The sequence below is a fragment of the Festucalex cinctus genome, chromosome 14, assembly GCF_051991245.1.
Source record: "Festucalex cinctus isolate MCC-2025b chromosome 14, RoL_Fcin_1.0, whole genome shotgun sequence".
Taxonomy (NCBI): Eukaryota; Metazoa; Chordata; class Actinopteri; order Syngnathiformes; family Syngnathidae; genus Festucalex; species Festucalex cinctus.
This window is the reverse complement of record NC_135424.1, coordinates 27,974,366-27,992,069: the sequence shown is the minus strand read 5'-3', so window position 1 is coordinate 27,992,069 and position 17,704 is coordinate 27,974,366. Positions and strand designations below refer to the sequence as shown.

At 40.2% G+C, this 17,704-nt stretch overlaps 1 protein-coding gene across 9 annotated transcripts in view; it reads right to left on the bottom strand.

Moving 5' to 3' along the window:
• The window catches only part of zswim8 (zinc finger, SWIM-type containing 8), a 1,066,004-nt gene that overhangs the window by 283,118 nt on the left and 765,182 nt on the right, over nt 1-17,704 (bottom strand). For all 9 annotated transcript variants that reach the window (XR_013278281.1, XM_077494401.1, XM_077494403.1 and 6 more), the window contains one exon: nt 2,323-2,560. Coding sequence is in view for 8 of the 9 variants with exons in the window: in XM_077494401.1 (XP_077350527.1) it covers nt 2,323-2,560 (238 nt within the window). In the remaining variant the exon portion in view is untranslated. The remainder of the gene's footprint in view (nt 1-2,322; nt 2,561-17,704) is intronic.

Below are 17,704 nucleotides of genomic sequence, written 5' to 3'. Positions count from 1 at the left end.
GGATAACTGAGCAGGGCCACAAGCACCTGCTTATGTCAGACAGAGAGCAATTTAAAATATCAATAAACTTTGACCACAATTGTGAGGTACAAATGCCAGGTCACACATTATGTTACCCCCTGCACAAACACCATTACATTTCCAACTGCTCATATGAGTGATTACCATTCCTTTAAATCACATCTACTGACTGCTATCACCTTTGATGCCAGATTTGACACAGTGTAATTGAAAGGGCAAAAAAAAAAAAAATCACATCCATTTCATTTTTTTGAGTAATTACAGGCTGTTCCTACCAAAATGTTTGTTTTAAGTTTAACAGTTCATTTTCTGAGCTTTCTTGATTTCTTGTTGGCAGGCCAATCATTTCTTGAGAAAAATGTCTGTATAAAATGCTGAATAATTGACTGGTTGTTAGTTCATATGCATGCTTTTTTTTATGAAATAAAAGTCAAACTGTTTTACACAGGAATTTATTTTCATTTTTTATATAAATTTAAATGACCCTTTGGGCCGCGAGACACTAGCACTAGAAGCAACATTGAGAGTCTGCAAATAAATGACGCGACCAAAACTCAAGGACTCCTTGTTTGGATTGATTTGCCGTAAAGCAACAAGTCTTTCCTCAGGTAAACGACAGTGGATGTCAGGTATAACGATCCCGTGTTCACCGTGATGGTCCAAGGGTAGTGTCTCTTCAGCTTGCTGGATCTGTAATATCAAATACATTTATGAAAGCTACAGTAACTCCAAGAACTTTTACTCATATAAAGTTTTTTCCTCTGGTTATGTACGCTTTTACCAGCAATAAAACTGCCTTGGCCTGCTCCTCTTACAGTAAACATGCATCTCGCTATGTCTACATTTTCTACCCCTTGGTCTGCTCGCACTCTAAAAGAAAAAATCTAGTCAGTGTAATTGCAAAAGTACACCTACAACTCAGATTCCCCTTCTGTTTCAATCTGACTCATACAGTAAACAACCAGGACCAATAAATAATAATCACAGAATTATCACGAATTTAATCTCTACTTCAAACATCCAAAATTAAGGGGAAGCAGCTAGTGTAAATAAATTCGATTCCCAGTCCTGCTTGTATGTAAAGCGAAAGCAAAGGTTTCTTTAGGAGTTAAAAAAAAAAAAAAAAAAAAACTTCATACTAACCGCTATCCCAATGAGTCGTATATTTGTGTTTTGACTGCCAACAACATAGCTTCATGACTGACTCATGTATCGGACCATCAGTTACCTAGCTAGCTAACATGGCTAAGCAATGCTGAGTGAGTGATTACGTTAATTGTAATGATTAGAACAAATCACCGGATAAACGATAGATCAAGGGTTGCTTTTAGATAAATGTCAGATAAACAAAACGGAAAACTAGAAGTGAGGGGGGGGTTTATATTTACCTCGATGCTGGCGGCGACTGGACAAAATGAACCAGGAAATAGTCAGACGAACATTGTCACACCCCCATTCCTATCTGACCAATGAAAGTTGTCGCAGCGGCTTCCAAGCTGACCAATGACAAGGCTTCTATCATCGGTTGAACGGAGGACCCCGCCCACACAACACAGAAAAAGATTCGCAACCAAAAAACAGGTTTCAATCAAAAAACAGATTCGCAACCAAAAAACAGATTCGCAACCAAAAAACAGATTCGCAAACAAAACGAAAAAAATGTTTGCAAAAGATTTTATTAAAATACAAATCCATGTTTGAAATGTTTTTTTTTGTTTGCAAATTTTTATTTTATATGAAAACCCTTTTTTGTTTGTTTAAAATTTATTTTGAGGTTGCAAATCCCCTTTTTGTTTGATTGAATTTTTTTTTTTATTGCAAATCCCCTTTTTGTTTGATTGAAATTTTTTTTTGATTGCAAATTCCTTTTTTGTTTGATTGAAAATAAAGACACAAATTTCTCTCCATACCCCATAGCCCTTCTTTCGGATGTCAATGTTGCAAATTACGTGATGTAATTGATGTAACCTGTAATGTGGCCGAAAGGAAAACATGAATAAAACAAAACAAACAATAAAACAAAGCTTTCAATAACTGTTCACCTTCAACATCTTAAGAAGAAACACACCGAGTTTGAGCAGTGGTCGCTGCTCAGGCCCTAATAAAAACAACAGGTACCTCGCAGCAGTCCCTGCACGGGCCCTAATAATAATACAAACAAAAACAATAGGGACCTCACAGCGGTCGCTGCTCGAGCCGTGATAATAATAATAATCATTTGAACAAAAACAATAGGGACCTCACAACGGTCGCTGCTCTGGCCCTAATTTATAATAATATGTGATATCTCACAATGCTTACCACAGTTATTGGCGCACTGTCCTGTAGTGCTGTTCTGCACTGATTTCTGATCGTCCATTTCTTCAATAGCCAATATCACAGCAGATGAGGAGCTGGACAAAGTGGTTCCAGAGGAAGATGAGGGGCCATGTTTTGACGGGCTGCGTTGGCTGGAAGCAGCAGGCTTGCTAGAGTAGAAGGAGCTTAGGGTCTGAGGTTTGTGGGTCTGGCTCTCTCTGTCTAATAATTGATCAAGTATCTGTAGATGGATGAAAAGAAGAGAGGCCGATCTTGAAAATTAACACAAGTACAAACGTACAAAAAATGTTATTTACATTGTCCTTCTCTATTGAATAATTCCTCCTATGATTTCTTTTAAGGCGAAATCAACCTTAAACATTTCTTGACAATATGTTTTATGTGACCTCACTAGTCTAAACATGACATTCTGATTAATATTGCATTTGTTGAATTTGAGTCATAAAGCAAAATCCAGCCATTTTTTATCAATCTCAGGGGAAGGCCATTTTGCCACTTGCTGTCGTCTGAAGATGAAATCACAGTTGCTCAGGTCTCAGGTAGCGACCAATCATAGCTCACCTGTTTTCTGAAGCTGAGCTGTGATTGGCTGTTACCTTAGACTTGAGCAATTGTGATGTCATTTTCGATCGACAGCAAATGGCAAAATAGCCGCCTTGTGATATTGAATTAAAAAAACTGCTTGACTTTGCTGCCTAACTTATATTCCACTAATGCACTGCTTCTCAATTATTTTCTGTCATGCCCACTCCCAATGTAAGAAAACATCTCGCCCCCCGCGACTATAAATTGTATCATTTGTCTATAAAATTGTTATAAGCACGCCTCTGCCTAACACTGTATCTGTATTAACGTATAAGAGAATAAAAAAAAAGAAAGAAATATGGACCAACTTACAACAAAGAATAACTTTATTAACTGTAACAGAAAAGATTTAAAGTGCATCTGAAATTCAAAAATAAAATTAAATCCTTAATTAAACTATAAACATTTTTTGACTGATCATGTCAAACCATACGATACGGAAAAATAAAATTACATAAAATCAATCAATGATGCATTCAAACTGATCACCAACTTTAACTCAGAGCACAATGTTAAAAAAACAACAACTTTAACCTGCAAAACAAAAATATATAAAATAATTTGTGCTGATTTTTTTGCTGTGTGCAAAGCGCGCATGCTCAGTGCAAACAAAACCCCTACACCACTGAGCGAATGCTCCCTGCGCACACTCTGCCAATAATGAGAGCGCCACTGCCCCCTAATGTAGTGGAGGTGCAATTGCACTTTATTCTAGGGCAAAAAAAATAAAAAATAAAAAAGCATGTTCCCCGAGGTCAAACGGGCCTCCCTTGATGGAGCCTCGCACCCCCCTGGGGAGGGGCCGCCCCACTATTTGAGAAGCACTGCACTAATGCAACATTAAGCAGAATACTGTATTTATTTGCACTAGTGGGGCTGCATGAACATATTGTCAAGACATTTTTTGGGTTGGTTGACTTCCCATTTCATGAAATGTGATCATATTACTGTTATTGTATTACAATGACTATTGAAATGTTATTACTTCTTATGCAGCATTCACACCAAAAGTTTGCATTGTAGTCAATGGACTTTGCTGTGCGTAGCAGCAAAAATCTGCACATTTGTGACGAAAATCCGCACACTCGCATATTCGGCAGTTAAAAAAATTGAACTTTTTTTCGCATTTCGCCTCGCGGGAGCCAATTGGCTTCGAGTACGGGCTACGCCACACATAGTGTCCTCTCTATTATCACCCCGAGCGCAACAACACGGCCAACTGGGACCGAATGGTGAGCAAAGAAGTAGCATACAAGTGCTGGTAAGTGTATTTTCTTGCTGTTAAACTGTACTGAGGTAGCAGCATTGCTTATCATCTTGCCAAAGCTATTTTTAGCGCAACTGCTGGGCGCTAGATTGCTACTAAAAAAGCGAAAGTGCTATCATGTAGCTTAAAAAAGGAGAAAATAGTGCCATGGTTGTCTAGTCGCAGGGAAGAAGTGGAAGTAATCGGCGATGCTCACTTTTTGTTGGCTTGCTAAAGTGCTCTATGGCCGTTGTTCACGAAGTGACACTCCTCCTCCACTCCGGTGTGCACAAAAGCACGAATGAGCTGGAATCGTTCCAAAAAACTCTACGCGGTGAAACGCTTGCGAAGGAAGCGTTCCATATGCCTTTTCGGATTTGGTGTGAATAAAGCATAAAACTTAAATCAATTGGTTTAATTAAGTGGAGACTTTGACAAAAAAAGGAACAATACTGTTAGTAGAGCTATTGCAGGTATAAAGGGTACACACAATTGTGTGTGTGTGCGTGGTGGTGGGGGGGATGAATCTTAGTCTCTCCTTTCTAGTATAGCCTTGTTTTGATTTGATTAGTATTTTCCACGTGTATCTGCCACGGCGCTTTCTGTTTTGTATATAGTTAGATTGTAGTGTGTGTTTTTGTAATTAAGATAGAACTAGCTTGCGTTGTAAGTATTTTGTGTTAACCCCTGTTTCTCCTTGCCTTTTGCAAGTGTTTTTTGTTATTAACGTTTCCGAGTATTGTACTCGCGCTTTATGTTGTTTTTTCTCCTGGCATCTGGGCCAGCGTTTTGCGTTTTGGTGGGTTTGTGAATAAACCTCATCTAAATTGTATTTTCCTGTCTGGGCCTACATTTTCTGGGATCCACTTTTTCACCGACAGCAGTCGGTACGTTACATAATAATCCGACCATATGGATCCCGTAGACCCAGACAAGGTGAGACATGCTTTAGCCTGCCAAGGGAGCTGGGTCGGGAAAAACGAGGCCTCTTTGGCAGAACTTCGTAGTGCAATGGACATACTTACTCGTCAGATGCAGGAGTTGTATGTTCGAGTCGAGCATCGAGAGCCGGAGGCGACGGAGGCTCCGCCTCCGGCTCCTGCTCGCGAGCCCGTTTTGCCCCACCCGTCTCATTATGATGGACAACCCGGGACTGTGCCACATTTCTGCACCATTGCTCCCTAGTCTTCGATCAGCAAACCTCTACTTATGCTAGTGACGCATCTAGGGTGGCGTTCATTATGAGTCTTTTGTCAGGCAAGGCGGCTACTTGGGCAATGGCTGTGAGCAACGCGGGACCAGACCTCTGGTCTTCCTTACCCGCTTTTGTGTCAGAGTTTAAGCAGGTCTTCGATCATCCTGTGAAGGGAAGGGAGGCCGGAGGCCAGTTGTTAGATTATGTGCAGGGTAGTCAGTCCGTGGCAGATTATGCTATCTCCTTCCGTATACTGGCTGCTGAGAGCGGGTTCGACGATCGTGCCTTATGTTGTGTGTTTCGCCGGGGAATGAACCCTTCCGTAAAGGATGACCTCGCGGTTCGCGATGACACGAATAGTCTGGAGGAACTTATCTCGCTGGCGATTCGTTTGGACAATCAGCTGCGGGAGCGGCATCGGGAACGCACGGGGGAACGGACGCGAACGGAGCAACTACCCCCATCGCATTGACGACTCGGACTCCGGGCCCGCAACGGTGTTGTCAACCGGCTTGGATGAGCCGATGCAGCTAGGAGGCGGGCGGCTGCCACTGGAGGAGAGACGACGGCGGTTCATCGCGGGGGAGTGCCTGTACTGTGGTCAGCCGGGGAACCGTGTAGCCAATTGCCCGAGGAAGCCAACGGTTCATCGGCGTCCGACCACCCAGATGGACAGTCGCCAGACCAACACTCCGACCGATGGACAGTGTGAGTACGACCCGATTAAACCCAAGTCGCCTCCCAAACTGAACGCGGAAACGGACATTAAGCGTATGGAACTGCTAGGTGAAGTGTCGGATTACGGAAAGAGGGTCCACGTAGTAGCCCTTGTTGATTCTGGCGCTGATGATTGTTTTGTCGATCCATGTATTATAGATACGTTAAATTGTCCCGTGGAGACGTTAAGCAAGACTAAGAGAGTGTTGGATCTTAACGGGCGCCTCCTGGCAGAGGTGAATGAAGTCACCGCTTGAATTATGTCTTTCCGGGAATCATGTAGAACGAAGGCGATTTTTCGTTATGCCTTCTCGCTTGGCTCCAGTTGTTCTGGGGCTTCCCTGGTTAAAACTGCAGAATCCTGATATTGACTGGGCTAAGCCCGCCTTGGAAAATTGGACTTAAAAAAAAATTGGTCTTCAGTCCGCAGATGGTGGACCGATACCAACTGTCGATACTGATGCTGAGTGTATTTGTTTAGTGTTAGGATTATTATGTATATATTATTCCACATTTTCTCTTATATTGTATAGATTTAATTTTAAAGCATGTACTCAGTATTTCATTATCAGTTTGGGTTGCTGTATGTGTATTCAACCTAAGGACGTCTGGAATGCGGGAATGAAGAACTTCACACCAGGACAATAGACAGCCTTCAAGGATTAGTGGTCGTAAAAAAGTGTTATGGTTAGAGGATGTCTCCTGTGTTTATGACTGTTGTATTTGTGATGCCACACCGCTGCTATGTCTCCACCTCCTTTTGTGACCATTTGTTTCGCAAAGAAATGTGAATGTGTGCCAGAGTGGGCCAGAGGATTGTGACCAGCACACATCTCTCGCTCATCTCTCCTTGTACAAGTAAAGGCCTTGTTTTCTCATTTTAATGTCTGTCTCCTCATTTGTGCAGTTTAAAAATGTCATAGATGGTGTTTAAACCTGACATTTACTTGGTCCTTTGAGACGGATGCCAAAATGCCTAAGGATTCCAGCGGGTGTGGTGGACTCCAGAAAGACCATGGCCATGGCACAGGCTCCCTAGAGTGAGCCTAAGATCCTTTTTGAGGACTGGAAATTCTGCCCGCCAGCTGGGATCTACAGGCTGACGGCTTTCCGATGGAGAGAAGACATCTGGGTGAGAAAAAGTTTACTTTCCGGGGGAAAGTGTGAATGAATGTCGACGTAAAATCTGTGCGAAGGTACTGTCGCAGCCTGCACGAAGGTACTGTGTGGGAGGAAAAACCTTGTGAATACTAGTCAATGGCAAGTGAAGGGAACGGAGCCCAGAAACGTCCGTGTAAAGAGACGATGGCGGAGTCGTGTACGTACTTAAATTCCGTGAAATGCTGGAAAAAAGAAAAAAAAAGATATTGAAAAGGCCTTGTGTGAGTGTGTGAAGGGAATGGAAGTATAGTGTCACTTGATACTTACTTCATTTTAAACAAACAGGATTGTAAGTGACAACTCATTGTGGAAGCAAAGGCAAGAAATCTCCGCCCTGTTGGGTAGAAGCTTGAGAATTACCACAGTGAGAAATTTATTGTCACCCTGTTATTCAAACATATCAGTCCTTAGGAAACTCTAGGTTCGCGGACTGTACCAAATACATATAAAATGGGGGAAAATAAACTGGAAAAGTGAGCTATAAGATTAACTATCCAGTAAGGATTGGATGTTCATCGAAAAATTAGATCCCTCTAAAATATAGCATTTAAATATGTGGATTACAAGATATACTTTTGCTGGCCAGTTTAATTTACAATAGTAAAAATAATAACAACTAGAGCTGCGAGCAGCTATAAAGGGCCCTCGCAGTCCGTGCCACGTTGGGGTACTTGCACGTTGGGGGACTGGCACGTTGGGGTACTGTCACATTGGAAGCAGAATTTCTTTGAAAATGGCATGATAAACCTTTACATGTGGATTTTCTTTGCCAGGTGTGATGAATGTTTTAAGCTCAATGGGTTTTGGTGAACGTTAAGAGCTGCAAAAATTAGCACCCATTTTTATTTTTAGGCAATAAGTTTGCTGTTTGGTATTTTTTGGAAAAATATATGTACCCATCATCGCTCGTACTCATTGCACAATGTTGCTTTTATTGTCCATAGAGGCTATCAAAATTAAATCAAATTAAATAAAAAAGAATGCATGTTTGGATAGGTCTGATGCCAGTGAACATTTTGAGTGGTGGAAACTAAAAGAATATTCATAAATGACTTAGTTATCACACTTAGAATGAGTTTACAATTTTTGTAAAAATACCGTAAGTGGGTTTTTTTTTTTTCACGCCTCAAGGGATAGGTGGCGCTGCATATATAACTGAATATTGTGATAGAGATACCTTCAGGCCTTGACTATAAACATACATGTCAAGTTTGGGATTTTTTGGAGCATGTACCGGGGAGTTAATAAGCATGTCCTTTTTCATTGCGAAACACAAATTTTAATGCCCCGCCCTTATCATATAGTATTCCGAAAAGTCAAGATTTTTCCGCCTGTCGTTGGCTCAGGTCTTGACATGGTCCAGGTCAAGTCTGAAGTCAGTCGGATGAAACATGTAGGAGAAGTGGGCAAAAGTATGCCCCCTGTAAATGTGCAAAAATCTTCAAAAATGGGACATTAAAAAATTCGTAGCTCACTTCCTGTTCATTTTAGCATACAGGTCCAAGAGACTTTTTTGTAGGTCTTGGGCTCCCCCATACACCTAAAAATTTCCAAAGATCTTGTTTAAACGTACAACCGGGGCAGCTTCGTTAAAAATTTCTAGGGGGCGCTATTGAGTCATTTTTGTAAAAATAGCACAATACATGATAAAATATTACTCATTTTACCAGGCCAGATGTGTGTGCCAAGTTTCATGAGTTTCTGTGCATGTTTAGACCCTCAAAATCGCCGTTGTTTTCTTGGCGAACGGTGCTTCGCCACGCCCACAGCGTTTCGCGAAAACTCACAAACTTCATGTTGTGACATCATGAAGGCCGAAACCCTCTTCTGAGCAAATATGAGGTAGGTCCAGTTAACGTGTTTGGAGAGAAATGTTGAAGAAAATTCGTAAGAAAAAAAATTGCCACTAGGTGGCGCTATAAGTAAGATGAAATATAAGTTCGTAGATGTCTTAAGGGCTGGACTCTCATCAAATGTGTGAAATTTTGAGGAGATAGGATCATCTGGGTCAAGTTAAAGCAACTTTTATTGTCACGAAAAATCTTCAGATTTTGCGGCACCGTAACGGCCACGCCCTTTGGCGAAAAGTTACAATATTCTGTGGGGGGCATGATCAACTTCTTAAGGCTTTTCTGACCAATTTTCAACTGGATCCCTTCAACGAGCTAGGCACAGTAGCTAAAAACGTAAAGTATGACATTTATTGTCACCACTAGGTGGCGCTAAATGTATAACTGAATTTTATTATATAGATGTTTTCAGGTCGTGACTATTAAGTTGCATGAGAAGTTTGAGATTTTTTGGAGCTTGTACATGGGAGTTATTAAGCATTTCGTCTTTCTGGACAAATGAAATTTTAAAGCCAATATTTGATGCCCCGCCCCCGTCATATAGTATTCCGAAAAGTCAAGATATTTTGCCCAGTTGTTGTCTCAGGTCTTGAGATGATACATGCCGAGTTTGAAGTCAATGGGATTAAAACTGTTTGCAAAGGGGGGAGAAGTATGACCACAGTGAATGTGCAAAAATGGGCCAAAATTGGACATTCAAAAATTCATAACTCACTTCCTGTACATTTTTGCTACATGGTCCCAATTGACTTTTTGTGCGTCCCGGGGTGCTGCAAGTGCCTGCCAAATTTCGTAGCTCTAGGTCAGACGTGCCGGGATTGGTTTTTATTTTTTTATGCTAGGGGGCGCTATAGAGTCTCGTTGTTATGACATCCTCAGAATATCAAATTTTTCGCCGGGCCCGAAGAGTGTGCAAATTTCGGTGAGTTTTCGTAAATGTTTAGGTCCTCAAAAATGCGATCGTTTGCGGAGAATAAGAAGAAGAAGAATAATAACTAGAGCTGCGAGCAGCTATAAAGGGCCCTCGCAACCCGGGCCACGTTGGGGTATTTGCACATCGGGGTCCTGGCATGTTGGGGTACTGTCAAATAGGAAACCATCTAAATTGTAAACGTTTTTGCCATGCTTTGTGTTTGTAAAGTTTCATGGAAAGGCCAAAAATGATGCACAATTAACAAAATAAAATCAAAATGGATTGTCACATGGCAATATAGAATACTTTTTGAATATATTAGGCATGCCTGCCAATATTGACACATCTAGCTGAATCATATAATCGGAAAGACTTCACAAAAATGTCTAGAGGGCGCTATTGAGCAATTTATTACAAATTGCACAACAAATCTCTAAATAAAATATTCATTTTCCAGACAGGTCTGGTGTGTGTGCAAAGTTTTGTGAGTTTTCGCCCATATTTAGACTCTCAAAAAAGCATTTTTCTTCACAAACAATGCATGGCTACAGCAAAGGCGTGTGACAAAATAAAAAAATTCAATAACTTTTCATCTTAAATATCTTAAGATGAAACACGCCAAAGAATGAAGACGATCTGATAAGTTCTGTTGAAAATATGACCCCTATAAAAGGCCCCAAAAAATGGCAGACTTCCTGTTTGATTCAGCATATGGCTTTAGAAACCTTTTTGTAAGTCTTAGGCTGATAGGTATCCCAATTTTTACAAATCTAGCTGAATCATAAAATACAAAACATTTGCAAAAGCTTCATAAAAATGTCTAGAGGGTGCTATTGAACCATTTATTGCAAATTGAATAAGAAATCTCTAAAATATTCATGCTTATGACAAGCCTGATATGTGTGTAAAGTTTCATGAGTTTTTGCACGTTTAGACCAAAAAAAAGCAGCATTTTACTTGGCAAACAATGCATCGCCATGACAACGGCATGCGACAAAATAAATAACTTTCGATAACTTTTCATCTTCAACATCTTAAGATGAATCACACCAAGTTTGGAGATGATCGGATAAACTCTGTAGGAGGAGTTCGTTAAAATAAGACCCCTATGAAATGGCCCAAAAAATGGCAACACGTTCCAAAGTAAATCAAAATGGTGGACTTCCTGTTCGGTTTAGCATATGGTTCAAAAAGAGTTTTTTGTACTTTGAGGGCTGTTACATATGTCTTCAAATTTTGGTAACTCTAGGTGAAATGTACAGCCGGGAATGCTTCATTAAGTAAGAATTTTGAAACACAAAATTTGATGCCTCGCCTCTGGCGGACTTCCTGTTAGGTTTAGCATATGGCACCAACAGGCTTTTTTGTAGATCATAGTCTGTTACATATGTGTACTAATTTTCGTAGCTCTCGATTAAACGTACAACCGGGAATGCTTCGTTAAAGAGGAGTTTTTTAGCTCAAAATGTGATGCCCGGCCCCTGGGGGACTTCCTGTTGGGTTTAGCACATAGCACCAAGAGACTTTTTTGTACATTGTGGGCTGTTACATATGTCTACAAATTTTCGTAGCTCTAGCTGCTTCGTACAACTGGGAATTCTTCATTAAGAAGAATTTTTTTTCTTAGGCAAACAAGTGCATGCCACGGCAACAGCGTGCGACGAAATAAAAAGCTTTCAATAACTTTTCATCTTCAACATCTTAAGATGAATCACACCAAGTTTGAAGATGATGGGATAAACTCTGTAGGAGGAGTTCGTTAAAATAAGAGCCCTATGAAATGGTCAAAAAAATGGCAACACGTTCCAAAGTAAATCAAAATGGTGGACTTTCTGTTAGGTTTAGCACATGGTTCAAAAAGAGTTTTTTGTACCTTGAGGGCTGTTACATATGTCTTCAAATTTTGGTAACTCTAGGTGAAACGTACAGCCGGGAATGCTTCTTTAATTAAGAATTTTGAAACGCAAAATTAGATGCCCCGCCTCTGGCGGACTTCCTGCTGGGTTTAGCATATGGCACCAAAGACTTTTTTGTAGATCATAGTCTGTTACATATGTGTACCAATTTTCGTAGCTCTAGGTTAAACGTACAACCGGCAATACTATGTTAAGTAAGAATTTTGAAACTCTAAATTTGATGCCCCGCCGCCGTCATATAGTATGTCAAAAACTTTAGATTTTTTACCATGGTGTTGTCCCAGGTGTTGAGATGGTACATCCCAAGTTTGAACTCAATTGGGTTAACCGTTTAGGAGAAGTGGGCAAAAGTATGACCCCTGTAAATGTGCAAAAATGGGCCAAAATTGGACATTCAAATGACCATACCTCACTTCCTGTCTATTTTAGGGTACAACTATCAAAGAGGTTTTTGTTCATCTGGATGTGCTACAGGTGCCACACAATTTTCGTAGCTGTAGGACAATCGTAGCGGGACAGGGATCCGTTAAACCTATGTAGGTGGCGCTACAGAGCCATTTTTCTGTTATCATGTATGGCGACTTTAAAATATCAAATTTTTCGCCAGGCCTGATGTGCGTGTAAAGTTTGGTGAGTTTTCGTTCACGTTTAGTGTCTCAAAAATGCGATTGTTTGCGGAGAAGAAAAAGAAGAAGAATAAGAAGAATTCCTACAAAAACAATAGGGCCTCGCAGCGGCACCGCCGCCGCCGCTGCTCGGGCCCTAACTAGAGCTGCGAGCAGCTATAAAGGGCCCTCGCAGCCCGGGCCACGTTGGGGTACTTGCACGTTGGGGAACTTGCACATTGGGGTACTGGCACATTGGAAGCAGAATTTCTTTGAAAATGGCATGATAAACATGTGGACTTTTTTTTTTTTTTTTGCCAGGTGTGATGAGTGTGTCAAGCTCAATGGGTTTTGGTGATTGTTAAGATCTGCAAAAATCAGCGTTTTTTTTTTATTTTTAGGCAATGAGTTGCTTTGATTGGTATTTTTCGTAAAAGTATATATACACACATCATCGCTCGTACTCATTGCACAATGTTGCTTTTATTGTCCATAGAGGCGATATAAAACTAAATAAAAAATACGTATGTTTGGATCGGTCTGATACCAGTGAACATATTGAGTGGTGGAAAGTAAAAGAATATTCATAAATGACTTAGTTATCACACTTACAATGAGTTTACAATTTTTGCAAAAATACCGTAAGTCAGGCATTTTTTTTTATGCCTCAAGGACTAGGTGGCGCTGTATTTATAACTGAATTTTGTCATAGAGATACCTTCAGGCCTTGACTCTAAATATACATTTCAAATATGGGATTTTTTGGAGCATGTACCTGGGAGTTATTAAGCATCGCCTTCATTCACGATATTGCTTTTAATGTCCATAGAGGCTATCAAAAATACATAAAACTAAATAACAAAAATATGTATGTTTGGTTAGGTCTGATGCCAGTGAATATTTTGAGTGGTGGAAGGTAAAAGAATATTCCTAAATGACTTAGTTATCACACTTAGAATGAGTTTACATTTTTTGTACAAAATACCGTAAGTGGGGTATTTTTTTTTCATGCCTCAAGGGCTAGGTGGCGCTGCATATATAACTGAATGTTGTCATAGAGATACCTTCAGGCCTTGACGATAAACATACATGTCAAGTTTGGGATTTTTTGGAGCATGTATCGGGGAGTTATTAAGCATATCCTTTTTCAGTGCGAAACACAAATTTTGATGCCCCGCCCTCATCATATAGTATTTCCAAAAGTCAAGATTTTTCCGTATGTTGTTGGCTCAGGTCTTGGCATGGTCCAGGTCAAGTCATAAGTCAGTCGGATAAAACGTGTAGGAGAAGTGGGCAAAAGTATGCCCTCTGAAAATGTGCAAAAATCGTAAAAAATGGGACATTCAAAAATTCGTAGCTCACTTCCTGTTCATTTTAGCATATGGGTCCAAGAGACTTTTCTGTAAGTCTTTGGCTCCCTCATACACGTAAAAATTTTCATAGATCTTGCTTAAACGTACAATCGGGGCTGCTACGTTAAAAATTTCTAGGGGGCGCTATTGAGTCATTTTTGTAAAAATAGCACAATCAACAATAAAATATTGTTCATTTTACCAGGCCAGATGTGTGTGCCAAGTTTCATGAGTTTCTGCGCATGTTTAGACCCTCAAAACTGGCGTTGTTTTCTTGGCGAACAGTGCTTAGCCACGCCCACAGCGATTCGCGAAAACTCACAAACTTCGTGTTGTGACATCATGAAGGCCGAAACCGTCATCTGAGCAAATATGAGGTTGGTCCAGTTAACGTGTTTGGAGAAAAAATGTACAAGAAAATTCGTAAGAAAAAAAATTGCCACTAGGTGGCGCTATCAGTAAGATGAAATATAAGTTCGTAGATGTCTTTAGGGCTGGACTCTCATCAAATGTGTGAAATTTTGAGAAGATAGGATCATCTCGGTCAAGTTCATGCAGCTTTTATTGTCACGAAAAATCTTCAGACTTTGCGGCACCGTAGCGGCCACGCCCTTTGGCAAAAAGTTACTATATTCGGTGTTGGGCATGATCAACATCTTAAGGCTTTTCTGACCAACTTTCAACTGGATCCCTTCAACGAGCTCAGCGCAGTAGCTAAAAACGTAAAGTATGACATTTATTGTCACCACTAGGTGGCGCTATATGTATAACTGAATTTTATCATATAGATGTTTTCAGGCCGTGACTATTACGTTGCCTGAGAAGTTTGAGATTTTTTGGAGCTTGAACATGGGAGTTATTAAGCATTTGCTCTTTCTGGACAAATGAAATTTTAAAGACAATATTTGATGCCCCGCCCCCATCATATAGTATTTCGAAAAGGCAAGACTTTTTGCCCAGTTGTTCTCTCAGGTCTTGAGATGATAAATGCCAAGTTTGATGTGAATTGGATGAAAAATGTTTGCAGAGGGGGAAAAAGCATGACCACAGTGAATGTGCCAAAATAGGCCAAAATTGGACATAAAAAAATTCATAGCTCATTTCCTGTACATTTTAGCTACATGGTCCCAATAGACGTTTTTGTGCATCTCGGGGTGCTACATGTGCCTGCCAATTTTCGTTGCTCTAGCTCAAACGTGCCAGGCTTGGTTTTTTTTTTTCTACGCTAGGGGGCGCTATAGAGTCGCGTTGTTATGACGACTTCATAATATCAAATTTTTCGCCGGGCCTGAGGAGTGTGCAAAGTTTGGTGAGTTTTCGTGAATGTTTAGGTACTCAAAAATGCGATCGTTTACGGAGAATAATAATAATAATAATAATAATAATAATAACTAGAGCTGCGAGCAGCTATAAAGGGCCCTCGCAGCCCGGGCCACGTTGGGGTCCTTGCACGTTGGGCTACTGGCATATTGGAAGCAAAATTTCTTTGAAAATGGCATAATAAACGTTTACATGTAGAATATTTTTTTTGCCAGTGTGTGTCAAGCTCAACGGGTTTTGGTGGTTGTTAAGACCTGCAAAAATCAGCGTCCTTTTTTATTTTTAGGCAATGAGTTGCCCTGATTGGTATTTTTTGTAAAAGTGTATATACACATCATCGCTCGTTGTACTCATTGCACAATGTTACTTTTATTGTCCAAAGGGGCAATCAAAAATGAATAAAACAAAATGGAAACGTGCATACGTTTGGATCGGTGTGAAGCCAGTGAACAATTTGAGTGGTGGAAACTAAAAGAATATTCATAAATGACTTAGTTATCACACTTAGAATGAGTGTACATTTTTTGTACAAAACACCGTATGTGGGTTTATATATATATATATATATATATATATATATATATATATATATATATATATATATATATATATATATATAAATGCCTCAAGGGCTAGGTGGCGCTGTATTTATAACTGAATGTTGTCATAGAGATACCTTCAGGCCTTGATTATAAGCATACATGTCAAGTGTGGGATTTTTTTTGGAGCATGTACCGTGGAGTTATTAAGCATATCCTTCATTCACGATATTGCTTTTAATGTCCATAAAGGCTATCAAAAATAAATAAAAATATATATATGTTTGGATAAGTCTGATGCCAGTGAACATTTTGAGTGGTGGAAACTAAAAGAATATTCATAAATGACTTAGTTATCACACTTAGAATGAGTTTACATTTTTTGTACAAAATACCGTATGTGGGGTATTTTTTTTTTATGCCTCAAGGGCTAGGTGGCGCTGCATATATAACTGAATGTTGTCATAGAGATAACTTCAGGCCTTGACGATAAACATACATGTCAAGTTTGGGATTTTTTGGAGCATGTACCGGGGAGTTATCAAGCATATCCTTTTTCATTGCGAAACACAAATTTTGATGCCCCGCCCTCATCATATAGTATTTTGAAAAGTCAAAATTTTTCCCCCTGTCGTTGGCTCAGGTCTTGACATGGTCCAGGCCAAGTCTTAACTCAGTCGGATGAAACGTGTAGGAGAAGTGGGCAAAAGTCTGCCCCCTGTGAATGTGCAAAAATCGTCAAAAATGGGACATTCAAAAATTCGTAGCTCACTTCCTGTTCATTTTAGCATATGGGTACAAGAGACTTTTTTGTAGGTCTTGGGCTCCCTCATACACCTAAAAATATTCGTCGTTCTTGCTTAAACGTACAACTGGGGCTGTTTCGTTAAAGATTTCTAGGGGGCGCTATTGAGTCATTTTTGTAAAAATAGCACAATCGGCGATAAAAAATTGCTCATTTTGCCAGGCCAGCTGTGTGTGCCAAGTTTCGTGTGTTTCTGTGCCAGTTTAGGCCCTCAAAATTGGCGTTGTTTTCTTGGCGAACAGCGCTTAGCCACGCCCACAGCGACTCGCGAAAACTCACAAACTTCGTGTTGTGACATCATGAAGGCCGAAACCCTCATCTGAGCAAATATGAGGTAGGTCCAGTTAACGTGTTTGGAGAAAAACGTAGAAGAAAATTCGTAAGAAAAAAAATTGCCACTAGGTGGCGCTATCAGTTAGATGAAATGTAAGTTAGTAGATGTCTTTAGAGCTGGACTCTCATCAATTGTGTACAATTTTGAGAAGATAGCATCATCTCGGTCAAGTTAATGCAGCTTTTGTTGTCACGAGAAATCTTCAGACTTTGCGGCACGGAGCGGCCATGCCCTTTGGCGAAAAGTTACAATATTCGGTGTGGGGCATGATCAACATCTTAAGGCTTTTCTGACCAATTTTCAACTGGATCCCTTCAACGAGCTCAGCACAGTAGCTAAAAACGTAAAGTCTGACAATTATTGTTACCACTAGGTGGCGCTACATGGATAACTAAATTTTATCATATAGATGTTTTCAGGCCGTGACTATTAAGTTGCCTGATAAGTTTGAGATTTTTTGGAGCTTGAACATGGGAGTTATTAAGCATTTGCTCTTTCTGGACAAATGAAATTTTAAAGGCAATATTTGATGCCCCGCCCCCGTCATATAGTATTTCGAAAAGGCAAGATTTTTTCCCCAGTTGTTCTCTCAGGTCTTGAGATGATAAATGCGAAGTTTGAAGTCAATTGGATGAAAAATGTTTGCAAAGGGGGAAAAAGCATGACCACAGTGAATGTGCCAAAATAGGCCAAAATTGGACATTAAAAAATTCATAGCTCACTTCCTGTACATTTTAGCTACATGGTCCCAATAGACTTTTTTGTGCGTCTCGGGGTGCTACACGTGCCTGCCAATTTTCGTTGCTCTAGCTCAAACATGCCGGGC